This window comes from Thamnophis elegans, unplaced genomic scaffold (genome assembly GCF_009769535.1).
Source record: "Thamnophis elegans isolate rThaEle1 unplaced genomic scaffold, rThaEle1.pri scaffold_38_arrow_ctg1, whole genome shotgun sequence".
NCBI lineage: Eukaryota > Metazoa > Chordata > Lepidosauria > Squamata > Colubridae > Thamnophis > Thamnophis elegans.
The window spans coordinates 12,166-28,429 of record NW_022473861.1 but is presented as its reverse complement, the minus strand read 5'-3'; the positions used below and the strand labels follow the sequence as shown (position 1 = coordinate 28,429).

The 16,264-nt window shown below is 38.8% G+C and overlaps 1 protein-coding gene across 1 annotated transcript; it reads right to left on the bottom strand.

Annotated features, from left to right (window-relative positions):
• Nucleotides 1-7,567: 7,567 nt before the first annotated feature.
• Nucleotides 7,568-13,954, bottom strand: LOC116523492 (vomeronasal type-2 receptor 26-like). The gene is made up of 4 exons (XM_032238607.1): nt 13,154-13,954; nt 12,402-12,629; nt 9,842-9,968; nt 7,568-8,469 (listed from the first exon to the last, which is right to left on the bottom strand). Exons 1-4 carry the CDS (start codon nt 13,952-13,954, stop codon nt 7,568-7,570), a joined length of 2,058 nt encoding a protein of 685 aa, XP_032094498.1.
• Between the last annotated feature and the right edge of the window lie 2,310 nt (nt 13,955-16,264).

The following is a 16,264-nucleotide window of genomic DNA, read 5'->3' as shown; positions in this document are numbered from 1 at the left end:
GGCGGTCCTTGGAGGAAACCGATTGTCTAGATCCCTTCCAGTTGGGATTTAGGCCTGGCTACAGCATGGAAACTGCTTTGGTCGCATTGATCGATGATCTCTGGAGAGCCAGGGATGGAGGTTATGCCTCCGTCCTAGTGCTTCTTGACCTCTCAGCTGCTTTCGATACCATCGACCATGGTATCCTTCTGCGACGACTGCGGGAGGTGGGGGTGGGAGGCACTGTCCTACGGTGGTTCTCCTCTTACCTCTCGGACAGGTCACAGTCGGTGTTGGTCGGAGGGCAGAGATCGACCCCTAGGCCCCTCAATTATTGGGTGCCGCGGGGTTCGGTCCTGTCCCCTCTCCTGTTTAACATCTACATGAAGCCGCTGGGTGAGATCATTCGACAGCACGGGATAAAATACCATTAGTATGCGGACGATACACAGCTGTATCTGTCCGCCCCGTGCCAACTCAATGAAGCAGTTGATGTGATGTGCCAGTGCCTCGAGGCTGTTAGGGACTGGATGGGGGTTAACAAGCTTGTTCTCAATCCGGATAAGACCGAGTGGCTGGTGTGTTTCCCTCCTACTAATTGGCCAAGTTTTCCATCTCTCAGGCTGGGGGGTCAAACAGTACACCCCTCAGACAGGGTTCACAATTTGGGAGTCCTTCTGGACCCACAGCTGACTTTTAAACACCACTTGTCAGCTGTGACCAGGGGGGCATTTGCCCAGGTTCGCCTGGTGCACCAGTTGCATCCCTACCTGAACCGGGAGGCCCTCACAACAGTCACTCATGCCCTTGTGACCTCTAGACTGGACTACTGCAATGTGCTCTACATGGGGCAGCCCTTGAAGAGCATTTGGAGACTTCAGCTTGTCCAGAATGCAGCCGCGCGAGCGATCGTGGGTGCACCTCGGTTCACCCACGTAACACCTATCCTCCGCGAGCTGCACTGGCTGCCTATTGGTCTCGGATACGCTTCAAGGTGCTAGTCGTCACTTATAAAGCCCTTCATGGTATTGGACCTGGGTACTTGAGAGACCGCCTGCTGCCAATCACCTCCGCTAGACCGATTAGATCCCACAGATTGGGCCTCCTCCGAATTTCATCTGCCGGCCAGTGTCGACTGACGACTACCCGGAGGAGAGCCTTCTCTGTGGCTGCTCCGACCCTTTGGAATGAACTCCCCATGGAGATTCGAACCCTCACCACCCTCCAGGCCTTCTGCAAAGCCGTTAAAACCTGGCTGTTCCGACAGGCCTGGGGCTAAAGAGCTGTTGCCCCCGTCTTGAATGGTATGACTGTTGTGTGTTTTTAAATTATGTATTGTTATGTATCGTTTATTTTTTATTTTTTTCTGTACCCCCCCTTCCCTGATTTGATTTGTTAGCCGCCCTGAGTCCCCTTCGGGGGAAAAGGGCAACATATAAATATAATAAATGAAATGAAATGAAATGAATGAAATGAAATTAGTTTCCTGGTTTTTCGGTCCAAAATGTCCAAATCAGCTTGTGTCCAGTTAACTAAACCAGCTGTGTATCTTATAACTGGTATTGCCCAGGTATTTATGGCCTTGATTGTATTTCCACTGTTCAATTTAGATTTCAAAATTTTCCTAACTCTGTTGGTGTACTCTCCCCTGACAATAGTTTTCACTTCTCCATGCTTGATGTTATCCAACTGCAGAATGCCTAAATATCTGTAGGTTTCATTTTCATTGCATTTAATTAGTTGGCCATAGGGCATTTCAATTCCCTCACATGTAGTGATTTTGCCCATTTTTATGGATACAATGGCACATTTTTCCATGCCAAACTGCATTGTAATATAGGTGCTGAATACTCGGACTGTATTTGTCAGTGATTGGATTTCTATTTCTGACTTTCCATAGAGTTTCAAATCATCCATATATAGTAAATGCAATTTTTTTTCAGCTTCTTTGGCTGTTTGGTAGCCTAATTTCATTTTTTTAAAGATTACTGATAGTGGGATCATTGCGATGATGAAAGTGAATCACCCTGGAAAATTCCTCGCTTGATATTAACCATTCCGTAGATCTCATTCCCTACTGCCAACTCAGTTCTCCATTGTTTCATCGCCTTTTCAGTAAAGGATGTAATATTTTTGCTAATGCCAGTTGTTTCTAAGCATTTTATGATCCAACTATGTGGCAATGAGTCAAATGCCTTTTTGTAATCAATCCAGACCATATTCAAGTTCGTTTTTCTGTTCTTACAATTTTCTAATATCATTTTATCAATTAGGAGCTGATCTTTTGTGCCCTCCTCCTTCTTTTGTTGCCCTTTTGCTCTACTGGCAAGATGTCATTTGTTTCCAAATAATCCATCATGTTATCTTCAATAATGCCTGTGAGTAACTTGAAGGTTGTTGGCAAGCATGTTATTGGTCTGTAGTTTTCAGATATTGTTCCTTTAGTTGCATCCTTCTGAATCAAGTTTGTTTTTCCAGTTGTCAACCATTCATCAATTTGACCATTTTGTAAAATTTCATTCAGTTGCCTGGCCAATATGGCATGTAAACTGGTCAGATATTTGAGCCAGAAATCATGCAATTGTCCAATTCTTTACTTTTTTTACTCGATTTTTGACCATCTCAGTTGTTATTTCTAACACTTGCATTTGCTTGTTGCCAATGATTTTCTCAAAGTCATGTATCCACTTTGCTTCCTTATTGTAGTCCTTTGCATTTTCTCACAGTTCTTTCCAGAATTCAACCATGGCCTGCTTTTCTGGTTTTTCACTTTTGGTGTCACCATTCACATTAAGACTTTGAAAAAATGCTGTTGGTCTGATTGATATTGCTGATTTTGTTTATATTGGATGATTCGTGCCTCATATCTTTCAATTTTTCTAGCTGTTGCTGTTATCTGCTGTTTTACAATCTCTACAGCTTCATTGATGTTTCTTGTATCCAATCTATATCTTCTGATTAGCTGAACTATAATTTTGCTGTTTTTAAGCCGTTGCTCATGCATGTTCTTTAAGTTGCTAGCATCTGCCCTTAATTTTTTGACTTTTTGTTCTAATCGGATTTTCCACTTTGGCTTTGATGCTTTTTCCATTGTGTGACTAGGTGCTTTGATTTTAATGCCTAGTTCATTAATGAGTATTACAGCTGCACTGTACATTAACTGATTCGTTTCCAAGATGGATCCCGATTCAATTGTTGAAAGCACTGCATTAACCATTTTCATGATAGGGGCCAAAATTTTCTTAGGCATAGTTTTTAATGATGGTAAACTTTTTCTTTCCTCATTAGACAGAAAATGCTCCATGATCTTGTCTTTCAATTCTTTTTGGTTTTGAGTTAGTTCATCAGTTGGTTCAATTATAACTGGTTCTGGTTGTAGCGTTGTTATTTCCACCCTGACAGCTTCTTCTGGGAGTTCTACTACAATATCTTTGGTTGTGTCTTGAGTATCAGTTATTTCCGCTTGTGATAAAGTGGACAGTGAACAAACTTGGTTATGGTTAACAATAGGTACATTAAAGAAAGAAACAGAGTCACTAATCCTGGCTTCACAAGAACAAGCTATCCACACAAATGCCATTAAGGCCACAAATGAAAAATCCTCTGATGATGCCAAATGCACACTTTGCAAAGAAGTTGATGAAACTGTTGATCACACACTCAGCTGCTGTAAAAAAAATTGCAGAGACTGATTATAAATTGCGGCACAATTCAGTAGCACAAATGATCCACTGGAATTTGTGCAAATTTATAATATTAAAACAGCAACAAACTGGTGGGAACATAAGCCTGAAAAAGTCACCAAAAATCAGATGGTCAAGATCTTGTGGGATTTTCACATACAAACAGACAGAATACTGGTGCATAATACACCAGACATCACAGTGGTTGAGAAAAATAAGTTACAATCATAGACATCACAATACCAGGTGATAGCAGTGTCAACGAGAAGGAATATGAAAAAACTGCGAAATACCAGGACTTAAAAATAGAAATTCAATGATTATGGCACAAACTAGCAGTGATAATTGGCCCACTGGGTGCTATTCCAAAAACACTGGAATTACATTTAAAACAGTTAAAAATTGACAAAATCACCATCAGTCAAATGCAAAAAGCCGCACTGCTTGGACCTGCATGCATATTACAAAAATATGTTACCATTTCCTAGGCCCCACCCATTGATTACCCGACTAGTAATCAATGCCAAATCCGGTGAACAACTGGCTGCTGTGCTACAATTCTGTTGTTGCGAAAAATAATAATGGTTCCCCTTGCACTTATGTGCTAGTCATTCTCACTCATCTCTGTTTCAAAGCCAAAGTCTAAAAACATCTCCCTGGTCATGTGGCATGACTAGACCCCAAATGTGCACAGAACGCTCTTACCTTTCCACCAAAGTTGGTTCCTATTTTTCTACTTGCATTTTTTACGTGCTTTCAAACTGCTAGGTTGGCAGAAGCTGGGACAAGTAAAGGGAGCTTACCCTGTTATGTGGCACTAGGGATTTGAATGCCGAACTGCCATCCTTTCAATTAACAAATTCAGTGTCTTAGCCACTGAGCCACTGTGTTTCTTTCAGTAATAATGCTAAAAGTGTAGCAAACAGTAGAAGGGGAAAATAAGATCAAAAAAGGGTAAATAATACAAAAGCCACACTCTAGTCACCATGTTTTGTCAACTGTGAGAATTAAATATTCAGCAGATTAACGGCACAAGGGGAGAAATGTCCTTCTGACTAGTTCTCTTGGCATACAGTACCCTATAACACTGCCCATGTTGAAACAATTTGTATCCAGGATGTTAGGAGTATAGAGATATTTTCTCAGCCTCTCTTGTGACATTAGATCATCAACTTTTTTCTCTGGTTCCATAATACAGTTGGATTTGCTTAATATTTTTGATGGCAGACCATCAGAAAATCTCAATGTATATTAAATTAAGCAAAACATGTTGAAAGAAAGCAATGGTGAAAGAGTTCTGAATTCCTGATGAAACAGCTATTGGAAGTCAAGCTGGATGGAATGTTCTTCAAATACAACACCTTTATTTTTTTAGGCAGAATACAAGGTGGTGTCCCTATTTTTGTCTTCTGTGGCAGAATTGAGAAAGCCAGCTCATTTTAACCTGGTCTGACTAATCTATTAAATTAAGAGCTGTTGTGTTATACTTTACTTAGATAATGTGAAAGACAACTATAGATAGGAATTTGTGCAATTATTCAATCTCCCCTCCTTGCCTCTCCTTGTCATTCCTGAGGAGGGAGGACTGAAAGGGAAGGTACCGGGCATGGCGAGGCAAGGCAAGGCTATTCAGTGATTTTACTGAACTGCTCCTTTCTAAAGGCACAATTATATCCCTGAATATTGCTTCTGTGCCAACTCATTTTAACCGGTTCTGATGAATCAATTAAATTAGGAGCTGTTGTGTTATATTTTACTGAGATGATGTGAGCAACAACTATAGATAGGATTTTGTGTAATTATTCCATCTGGACTAGTTACAGGAGAATGTTTCGATAGTTTACTTTTCCAAACATTTCAGATGAGAAGAGAAGAAACCAGAGACTTAAATCTTATCTATTCTATTTATTTATTCATTAAAGTTCTTTGCCACCTGATTCCCTTATAAAGCAACTCAGGGTGGCTTAAAGATTATAAAAAGACAAATAGAAAAACACTTCAAAATTAAAACAGTCCAAAGTAAAACTTTAGAATTAGACAAAAAATTAAGTCTGAGAGATATGCACAACACAAGAATGAAGTCTTCTTATCCCATCAATCAGTGAGGCTTAGGGCTCCAGGCCAACCATCAAATCCAAGTTTTAATACCCTTCCAGAAGGTCACAATGATGGGAGAAGTCCTCACCTTCCATGGTGGAATAGGTCCACAGCGGAAAAGACTTTTTCTTTGATTGTGTCCACCCGAATTTCTTACCAGATGGGATTTGTAGCAGGTCTCTTCTACTGGTGTGAGTGGGACAGGATTTGGGTTAGTCCAATTGGGGTGAGGCAGATACTGAGATAGAAACTTAATAATACAACTTTCCAACTCAGAATATTACATACAGTATATCACCCATATAGTCTCCCTGAAAATAAAACCTCCCCAGATAATAATCCCAATTGGACTTTTGAGCAATTAAAAGACTGTTTACAAAAAAGTAAGACTAAGGATTGGGGATAGTCCAATTGGGATAAGGCAGCTACTGAGATACAAATTTAATAATACAAATCTTCAGCTCAGAATACTACATACAGTATATCACCCATATAGTAACCTATAAAATATTTAATTGATGAATAATCTCTATCTTAAAAGTAACAAGATGATTGTCAAATCATCTTTGCTTATGTGAATTCAGTTTTCCTGCCTCATACTGTATATATCACGGTAATGCAATTTATACATTAGAAGGATGCAAGATGCATATTTTTATCAAGTATCTAGAAAAATGAAGAAAATGGGAAACTTCTGTTTAAAGTAGCCCCATGGTGAGATAGGCAGCAAATACATTTTACAAAATAAAATGAAAAAAACAGTTTGCTTATGTGATTGGTCGCCCTGATGTAAAAAAGATGTGGAGACTCTAGAAAAAGTGCAGAGAAGAGCAACAAAGATGATTAGGGGACTGGAGACTAAAACATATGAAGAACGGTTGCAGGAACTGGGTATGTCTAGTTTAATGAAAAGAAGCACTACGGGAGACATGATAGCAGTGTTCCAATATCTCAAGGGTTGCCACAAAGAAGAGGAGTCAAACTATTCTCCAAGGCACCTGAGGGTAGAACAAGAAGCAGTGGGTGGAAACTAATCAAGGAGAGAAGCAACTTAGAACTGAGGAGAAATTTCCTGAAGTTAGAACAATTAATCAGTGGAACAGCTTCCCTCCAGAAGTTGTGAATACCCCAACACTGGAAGTCTTTAAGAAGATGTTGGGCAGATATTTGTCTGAAACCTGCCTAGGCAGGGGATTGGACTAGAAGATCTCCAAGGTCCCTTCCAACTCTTCTATTGTATTGTATTGTACTGTATTGTATTGATAGGGATAGGTAGCTATGGATAAGTTACTGCTGAGAATTTAGCAGATAAGACTCAGAAAATCAGTGCTCAATAAATATAGTGGTATGCAGAGGTAGGCAAACATAGTAATGTGTGTCCTGCCTTAGAACTAGATTCAATAGAACATAGAATAATAGAGTTGGAAGGACCTTGGAGGTCTTCTGGTCCAATTCCCTGCTTGAATAGGAGACTTTAACCATTTCAGATAAATGGTTATCCAGTCTCTTTTTGGAAGCTTCAGTGATGGAGCACCCGCAACCTCTGAAGGCAAAGTGTTCCATTGGTTGATTGCTCTCACCATGAGGAAATTTGTCCTTTAGTTCTAGGTTGCTTCTCCCCTTGGTTAGTTGCCATCCATTGTTTCTGGTCTTTACTTTTGCTGCTTCGGAAAATAGTTTGACACTATCACTTTATAGGAACCCTTCAAATATTAGAACATCAGTTTTAGTGCCACTTTATAAAGAAGGAAAGTTGTAAAATTGTTAATAATTTTAAGGCCCATCTTAAAGGACATACTGTATATCCTTTAGTTCTTTATTCTTATCAGCTGATCTCTACTATTCAGTTCTGGTTTTATCAATATAATATAGCTTTTGGGAAGAAACATACAAATTAGTAACCCAGCACTGGAAGCTAAAATGGAGAAGATTTCCACAGCCAATATGTATTTTCCTTTTGCACTCAAGTATGTGGGAACAAAAGTTAGCCAGACAGAGCAAAACATCAGCATACTGAAGGTGATAAACTTGGCCTCATTAAATGTATCTGGCAAATTTCTGGCAAAGAAAGCCACAGTGAAGCTAAGCAGTGCCAAGAAACTCATAAAGCCAAGGACACAGTAAAACATGACCATTGAGCCTTCATTACATTCTAGTAGAATTTCTTCAGCTAAAGAATGCATATCCAAATCTGGGAATGGGGGAGTGATGATCAGCCACATGGTACAAATAATGAGTTGGACAAATGAGCATAACATTACAATGGAAGTAGCCAAGGGTTTTCCCATATACTTCCTCATTTGGGAATCAGGCTTAGTGGCCTTAAAAGCTAAAACTACGATGATGGTTTTGGCCAAGACACAAGATACGGCAAATGTAAAGATGATGCCAAAGGCACTTTGTCGAAAAAGACATGTCAACTTTCTGGGCTGGCCAATGAACAGTAAAGCACAAAGGAATGAGAACATGAGGGAAATAAGGAGAGCATAAGTGAGATTCCTATTATTGGCTTTGACAATGGGAGTGCCTTGATGTTTAATGAATATCACAAGCATCAATGTTGTAATTAAAAAAAGACAGAGTGCAAGAATGGTCAAACCAAACCCCAAAGGTTCTCTGTAAGACAGATAAGTGATTTTTTTCAGAAGACATCCATATTTAGCATTGTTTGGAAATTGTCCTTCTGGGCACTGAACACAGTCATCCATGTCTGGAAGAGAAAATATATATGAATAATGCAGTTCATTTCAAACATCATATCAACTCTGAAGCTTGCCTGACTAAGGCCATCTTGGAGGCTTCAGTATTGCCACAATGGTGCTGAGAGATAGAAAGTGGGGAATAAAGATAGCTGGGGTTTGTAGCCAAACTAATCTGTGGGAATGTCCCTGAGAACCAATGACATTCCCACGGGTGGCTGAAAAGAGGACTGAAGTTTCCGAGCAACTGAACATCATCTCAATTGGACCATGTGACTGATTATGTGTGGGAAAACTTTACTTTTAATTAGGTGAAAACTTCAGGAACCTTTAGAGTCAGTTTTTGACAGTCTGTGCCAATATGATATATCCAATAACCCTGTTCTTTGAGGAACCTACTTGTTCTGTTTGCTATGGGTGTATTACTTAGAGCCCTGACACATCATTCTGTAATGACACAACTATGAATAGGCTTAATTGGATTACAAATTTAAAGGAACGCATAGAATCTACTCAATAAACTTTAGTACGAACATTATCTCATAATCCTGATCTTGCACTATCCATGAAATATGGTGAATAAATGTATTATGTATTATACTTTCTTCAATAGTAAAGACTGGGATAATCTAAACTCTGCACCTGTTTCCATCTTGTGAAGGATCAACTACAGACTCCATTAATTGAATGGAGCCAATCTTAACAAGCTCTTGATTTTCATGTTACCAACAATTACTTCTACCCTGTACGGTCTCTTTGGCTCTGGTTTAATTCTTTATTGCTGTGGCAATTGATTGTTGAAAGGGGACCTCAGTCCCTTTCATCTCACAGAATAAAACAAGTAGTGTAATGTACATGCTGGGTGGGCCAAATGGTTTGGTTCTGGGTGGAAAAAGTGGTCTTGCAGAACCATGCCTTCTGAAAGAGACAAATATTCCAAACATAATGTTTAAAGATTAAATACTTAGTTCTTTGTTCGCCTTCTGTTTCTGTTCTTGCTCTTTCAGAAACCTGGAATAATCTTAAAACTCATACTACAAAACACAAACTGAGCTGTTAAATGTGATGCTAATGAATTACATACATCATTGTAAAGGCAAAGTAAGAGTGGTGCAGTGGAGCTTCACCTTGCAATCAGGAGGCTGTGAGTTGGATCCTAGTAGAAGTTGATATTTCTCTCTCTGGGCATAATGAAACTATATCTGCTGAAAAAAAACTTTGTATGGGTGACAGAAAGGGCATCTGGCCAGTAAACACTCGTTCAGTTGCCCCTGTAAGGGATTATGGGGGTCATTAATAGAAGATGATTGTAAATGCAAAAGAACTGCCCATGCCAAATATCAAAATATCTAAAAATTCTACCACCCCTCCCCCAACGCTCACCCTTCTGAGTTGAAATCTTCCCTTCTGGACATGGAAGGCAATCGTAACAACAAAAGGGCTTCCCCTCCTTCTTCCTCTTATAGAATCCTTGATGGCAGTTATGGTTACAAACTGAAATAGGTTGAGTCTTAATGTAAAAGAAAGAATATCAAATCATCATATCAATAAATATGTCTATGGAGTTTGAAACAAATTTGATTAAGAACAATTTTATCTCCCTGTCAAGGCTGTTAAGTTATGCTCTTTATATATTGTGCTTTTAAAGTTGCTGAAATAATAACATTTAATTGAGATAACTTTGAAAAAAGTCCCTCTATTTCAGGTATTTTCTTAATAGTTCTATGATTACCCTAAAAGCACAAGTCTCTATAATCCTTTGTACTTTAATAGTTTTTCCTGTGTTACCTGTATAGGCAATTTATGACTAATTGACATATCTCCCCTTTAATTATCTTGAAGTCTTTACTTGTTATGGATCTTGGGCAGGGGTGGGTTCCTGCCAGTTCTAACCTCTTATAGAAGAGGTTCCACAAATCTACAGTGCCATTTAGAACTGGTTCCAGCTCCCTCCCTCCTGCCCATCCGCACATCATCAAGATGAAGAGTAAGAGGAGGAATTCTAGGAGTTGAAGTCCACAAGTCTTAAAGCTGTCAAATTTGAACACACCTGGTTTTTTTTCCTAAAAAGGTTAGGAGTGCAAGGGTCTTGTAACTTGACAGCTTTAAAACTTGCACACTTTAATGCCAGAGTTCTGAGCCAAAATGACTGGAGGAGGAATTCTGGGAGTTGAAGTCCACAAGTCATCCCTGGGTTTTCTTCCCCTAAAGGGTTAGGGGTGTAACTTGACAGCTTTAAGACTTGCATGCTTCAAATGCCAGAGTTTCTGAGCCAACATTTTGGTTGCTAAGCAAGAGTGTTGGTAAGTGAGTTTCACCACATTTTACAAGTTGGCCACGCCCACCCAGTCACATGACTGCCAAGCCACTCCCACTTGTCCACATGGCTGGCAAGCCACTCCCACCCAGTCGCATGGCCAGAAAGCCACTCCCACCCAGTCACATGGCTGGCAAGCATCTCCCACAAAGCAGGCCACACCCACAGAAGAGGTTCTAAAAAATTTTGAAACCCACCACTGATCTTGGGTGTGGGTTTTTTATAACTAGGTGGCATGCATTTTATTGGGCTGAAGTAATTAACCAAAGAAAGACATACACATGCATAGAACAGAGTCAGTAAAATAATATTAAAATGTAGAAATCATAATGCACCTAATATTAAAAAAAGGAAGGAGGGCCGATAAATTATGTTTCAAATACAACAATGTCATTATTTCCCAGTGATGTTCAAAAGTCTTCATCCTTTTCCCTTTATAAAAGTCAAAACTAAATTAAATGTTAACGGATAAATAGCAATACTGCTTTACTAAAAAACTGGAATGTATTTTTTCTTTCAGCATTGTATGATTATTGTTTTAATCAACTCACATGCCCTCCATAAAGGATAATCCTAGGGAATTAGACAGTTGCTTAACTCCTCTATATTTCTTTGAAGATTACCTTAAACCTTGATTTGGATAAATCGAACTTAACAGACCTGAGAAAAAGTGATATTAAATATTGTATATTTTGGAATATAAGACGCACATCGTCCCCCAAAAAAGAGGCTGAAGATTTGGGTGTGTCTTATACTTTTTTGAATATAATGTAGTTTTTCAAAGCTGTTTTTCAGCCCTAATGAGGCGCTAACGAGTGAAGCGATCTTCCATGCTTTGCCTGCTTTATTCATTGTTTCTCTCTCCCAGGATCAGCTGTGCTTTAGAAGCTGCTTTTTATCCCCATCCAGGGGATAAAACATGTGCACAAGCTCAAAATCAGCAAACATATGTGCTGAAGCTGACCAGACTAAGGACGCTAGCCAGATGAATACCTGGTAGGCAGGATATTTTTCTCCCCAAAAACTAAGGTGTGTCTTATACTCCAGTGCATTTTATACTCCAAAAACTATGGTACTTCCAAAACTGAAAGTTTAGAGCACCCTATCCTTTTCTATGCATAGAGACAGCGAGGTACTGACCGATAGACATATATAAAATGTTGCTTCAGAAGCTTCAGGGCACATTGTGCAATATATTATTTCTTTTCAGTCCATTAAGGGGAAGAGACAAAATTGCTTGGAAGGATGCCATTACTCCTCTGCTATCTGATATTTAGGGCCAAAACCAATGATTTCCTTTGCCAAACATTAGATCTGGCTTTTTACATTTGTGTTAGTCTTGCAAGATAGTCCAAACAGGAAGCAAGTCCAGATGAGCCAAGTCTACTTTATTGTAAAGTTATATTAACAACATCTTGCAAGTCTGAAAGTACATGTCTCCCTTTACTCACCAAAAAAACAAGGGAGAGTCCCTTCTGAGATTTTTGCCTTATCCCTTTGCTTCTGTGGGCTAAGCTGCCTCTTATCTGATCATTCCTTTGGCTGTGGCTCTTCACGTTGTCTCCCAAGGTGATTCCCACATACCATTACATCTGAAAATACTTCAGGAAATGGAAACTTCCTTACCTGATTGAACTTGTTAGGCCATACAATGCTATTGTCATTAATGGAGAATATACTCTTTGAAGAAGCATATGGGTCAATCTTTCCAACTTTTGCTTTCAAGAAAGACTGATTTGGAAATGTTATCCAGTTGATAATATCAAATCCAGCTATTCTTTCTCCATTTTGGTCAAAGGAAATTTTCTCTCCAGCACTGTTGTTAAATGATACTTTTCGTAGAAGGTGATGAAGCTAAGATCAAATCAAGGGGAACATTTTAAAACAACAAAGAGAGATAATAATATTGCACATAATTATTTCATAAATATTTCATAATTTTGAAAAAGCAACATAGACTTGCTAATTTATCTGTCAGGCACAAGAAATTAGAAACCAAAGTTGTTCAAATGTGTACAAGTTTATTCCATGTTATCTTTGTACAAGAATCTGAACTACTAAGGCCAAGGCAAGAATAACAACTGTCTAGTCTCTTCTTAAAAGCCTCAAGGAATGGAGCATCCACAACTTCTGAATGCAAGCCTGCTCACAGGTTGTTCCATTGGTCAGTCCACTGGTTAATGGTTGTCACTGTTAGGACATTTCTACTTAGATCTAGGTTGCTTCTCTCCTGGATTCATTTCCATCCGTTGTTTTTTGTCTTGCCTTCTGGGGTTCTGAAAAATAGTTTCACTCCTCCTTCTTCATGGCAGCCCCTGAAATATAGAAACATTGCTACCATGCTGTACTGTATATGCATACAAGGATATATACTGTACCTGCCAAGAGTATTGATTGATAAGTTTCTTTCTTTGCCCCTTCATCTTTATTTTTTTATTGAATTTCAAGGAATGTATGTGGTGCAGTGCATGTGCTATAGCGTAGACTGCATTGTACATGCTGTAGCTGTGAGCAGTCATCTTCACTTCAAAGAGAGAACCAGGAAGAGACCCCAGTTTTTCAAACCCAGTGCAGGTTTTCTCAGACAGGTTTTCTGAGCTGTGGCTTGAGAAAAAACATTCAAACACACTTTCCCAGAAGCTCTGGATAAAACCATCTTCTTTTTCTGAGATCGGGTTTCTGGTCTGAAGAAACTCTCGAAATCCCAACACTTTTTTTGAGTGGACTGCCAAGGATATGGCACCCTGTAGGAAGTCTATGCTCCAGCTGCCTTGGAAACCAAAGGAAGTGAAATCCATTTGGGCCACCATAATCCAGACTTTGTCACCTGGCTTTGCAGATATATCCAAATACACAGAACCTGCTATCAGGAATCTTAAAATTGACATTGTCTGTATTTCTCCATGTATGAGCAAAACATTGGAAGTATTTCTCATGATGGTCTTGTAAGTTTCAAGACCTTCTTCTATAAGTTTCTGCATTTCCCCAGTAAATCCTTGTTTGGGGAGTCTTTGTATGAAATCAAAACAAACACCCCTCTGTGAGAAAAAGGGAAGGACATTCTGCACAAATCTTTCCCCATTGTCATCATCAAGATAAAGCACCCCAATCCATGTCCACCTGAAATGCAGAAGTAAGTGAAGAATCCCATTATATTGATGAGTGCTTTTTGGGAACATCTGTTGGACAAAGCCAGGTTGGCTTCTGTAATGCAATACTGGAGCAGATCCATATGCAACCTTTAAAAAAAAATAAAAAGATTTTTTTTAAAAAAAATATGACATAAGATCTATAGGGAAATATATTTGATCACCACAATATAAAAAAAGATGTTGAGACTCTAGAAAGAGTGCAGTGAAGAGCAACAAGGATGATAAGGGGCTGTAAGTTAAAACATATGAAGAATGGTTGCAGGAATTGGGTATGTCTAGTTTAATGAAAAGAAGGACTAGGGGTGTCATGATAGCAGTGTTCTGATCTCTCAGAGACTGTCACAAAGAAGAGGTAGTCAACCTATTCTCCAAAGCACCTGAAAGTAGGACAAGAAGCAATGGGTGGAATCTAATCAAGGGGAGGAACAACCTAGACCTAAAGGAGAAATTAATCAGTGGAACAGTTTGTCTTCAGAGGTTGTGGATGCTTTCTCACTGGAAGTTTTTAAGAAGAGATTAGAAAACATATTTTTCTGAAATGGTATAGGGTTTCCTACTTGAGCACGAACTGGTTTGGGAAATCTCCAAAGTCCCTTCCAACTTTGTTAGTCTCTTCTGTTCTGTTAGAAATCCAACCAAACTTGTCTTCAGTTGTGAAAGATAATCCTTATGATGATGGACAACAACATAAAATCTAAACACACTATTGTCCCATATATTTTTCCAGTCTATAACTCATTTCTTCAGAAATATAGAATAGAGGTTTTGGAGGGTGCCAGTCGAGATGATGTAGAAGACTGGTCTAGAATAATTATTTAAGGAGGGATCCAGAAAAGAGGGGAAATTGCTTTAGAGGTGGCAAATAAAGAGGATTATTTTAAATAATGACTTCATATAAACACGATAGTAGTAGTACAAATGGCAAACAATTTGCTTCCAAAGGAATTCATGAGTTAGTCTCAAACACCTGAGAGTCCTAGATACTTCTTCAAAATTAAATTATCAATTCTTTCATGAGACTATTATTATGTTGAGAAAGGAGTTTAATTACGCTTGAGTTGAGAGGAGAGAGAGAAGATGGATGGGAAGAAATGCTGGAAAGGAACTTATTATTCTGTTAATATACAGTAATACTATAGTAACCAAGATCCTATGTTCCTATCAATAGGGAACAATAGAAGATAGCAACAGGGAGAAATAGTCTCTCCCAAAAAAACTCTGTTTATCTAAACACATTAGTTTTTGGTCTATAAAACATTGTTAGTTCTTTTTGGCTTCTAGAAAGTAATAGGCTTCTAAATCAAATCATGAAAACTCAAGGATAAAAATCTATTATTCTCAATTTTGGAATATTTTGAATATAGCTTCTGCAAAAATAAAATGGTGAGCATGATGCAAATTTTGATCACAGGAATAATATTGTAATCTCTATAATTTGAGGAATTCTGATGCTCAGATATGAAGAATAAAAGTCAACCTGTAGTCTCAACTCTACAAAAAAAGTCACAGAGTTTTCCTCTTATTTTAATCATGACAATAAGGGAAAAATCAGAGGTATAGAGGTTCCTTACCTGTGGGATCTTGTAGAGTTCAAGGATGGTGGCCATATGGAGGCAGACATTTGAATTAGGTCCCCCAATGACTGCAACTGCATTGCTTCTACTATCACACTTGTAGTTTGGAATGAACCTCTGCTGGGTGGAGAGAAGCTCCATTGAGGCAAGATAAGTCCAGCTTGCACTAAAATGGCTGTTATAGATCTGGAAGCCCAGAGTGATGTTTGATAAAATATGTGGGGTTTCATTGATTTCTTTTACAGCAAATACCAGTGCCAGAATATGCTGGTAATGCTGAGTCAATACCCTACAAAAAAGTACATAAGACATAACTGTATGCTTCAAAATGTTATATTTGCTTAATATAGCAATATGTGTATTAAATATATATCAAACAAATGATGCTATATCAGAAATATATTATGTAGCTTTTATGATTGGAAGTATAACTTGGAAGAGAAAATACATAAGGCATCACTTCTTGAAATTAGTATGTGAATTTAATTTGGAACTTCAAGTCATCATGCACACATTTTTGTTACATGTTTTTGTATCTGCATCTGCCTGCGTTCAGTAAAAGCAAAGCATCCATAAAAGGTAAAGGTTCCCCTTGCACATATGTGCTAGTTGTTCCTGACTCTAGGGGGCAGTGTTCATCTCTGTTTCAAAGCCAAAGAGCCAGCGCTGCCCGAAGAATCTGTGGTCTTGTGGCTGGCATGACTAAATGCCAAAGACGTACGGAATGCTGTTACCTTCCCACCAAAAATGGTTCCTATTTTTC

Excerpts from the sequence above, each read along its gene's own strand:
- LOC116523492 (XM_032238607.1), bottom strand. The coding sequence starts at position 13,954 with ATGTTCCCAAAAAGCACTCATCAATATAATGGGATTCTTCACTTACTT. Across the intron at positions 12,630-13,153 it reads TCAATCAATACTCTTGGCAG|CTTCATCACCTTCTACGAAA; the intron begins GTACAGTATATA and ends ATTTGATCTTAG. Across the intron at positions 8,470-9,841 it reads GAAGATTTCAACTCAGAAGG|ACATGGATGACTGTGTTCAG; the intron begins GTGAGCGTTGGG and ends TTTCTCTTCCAG.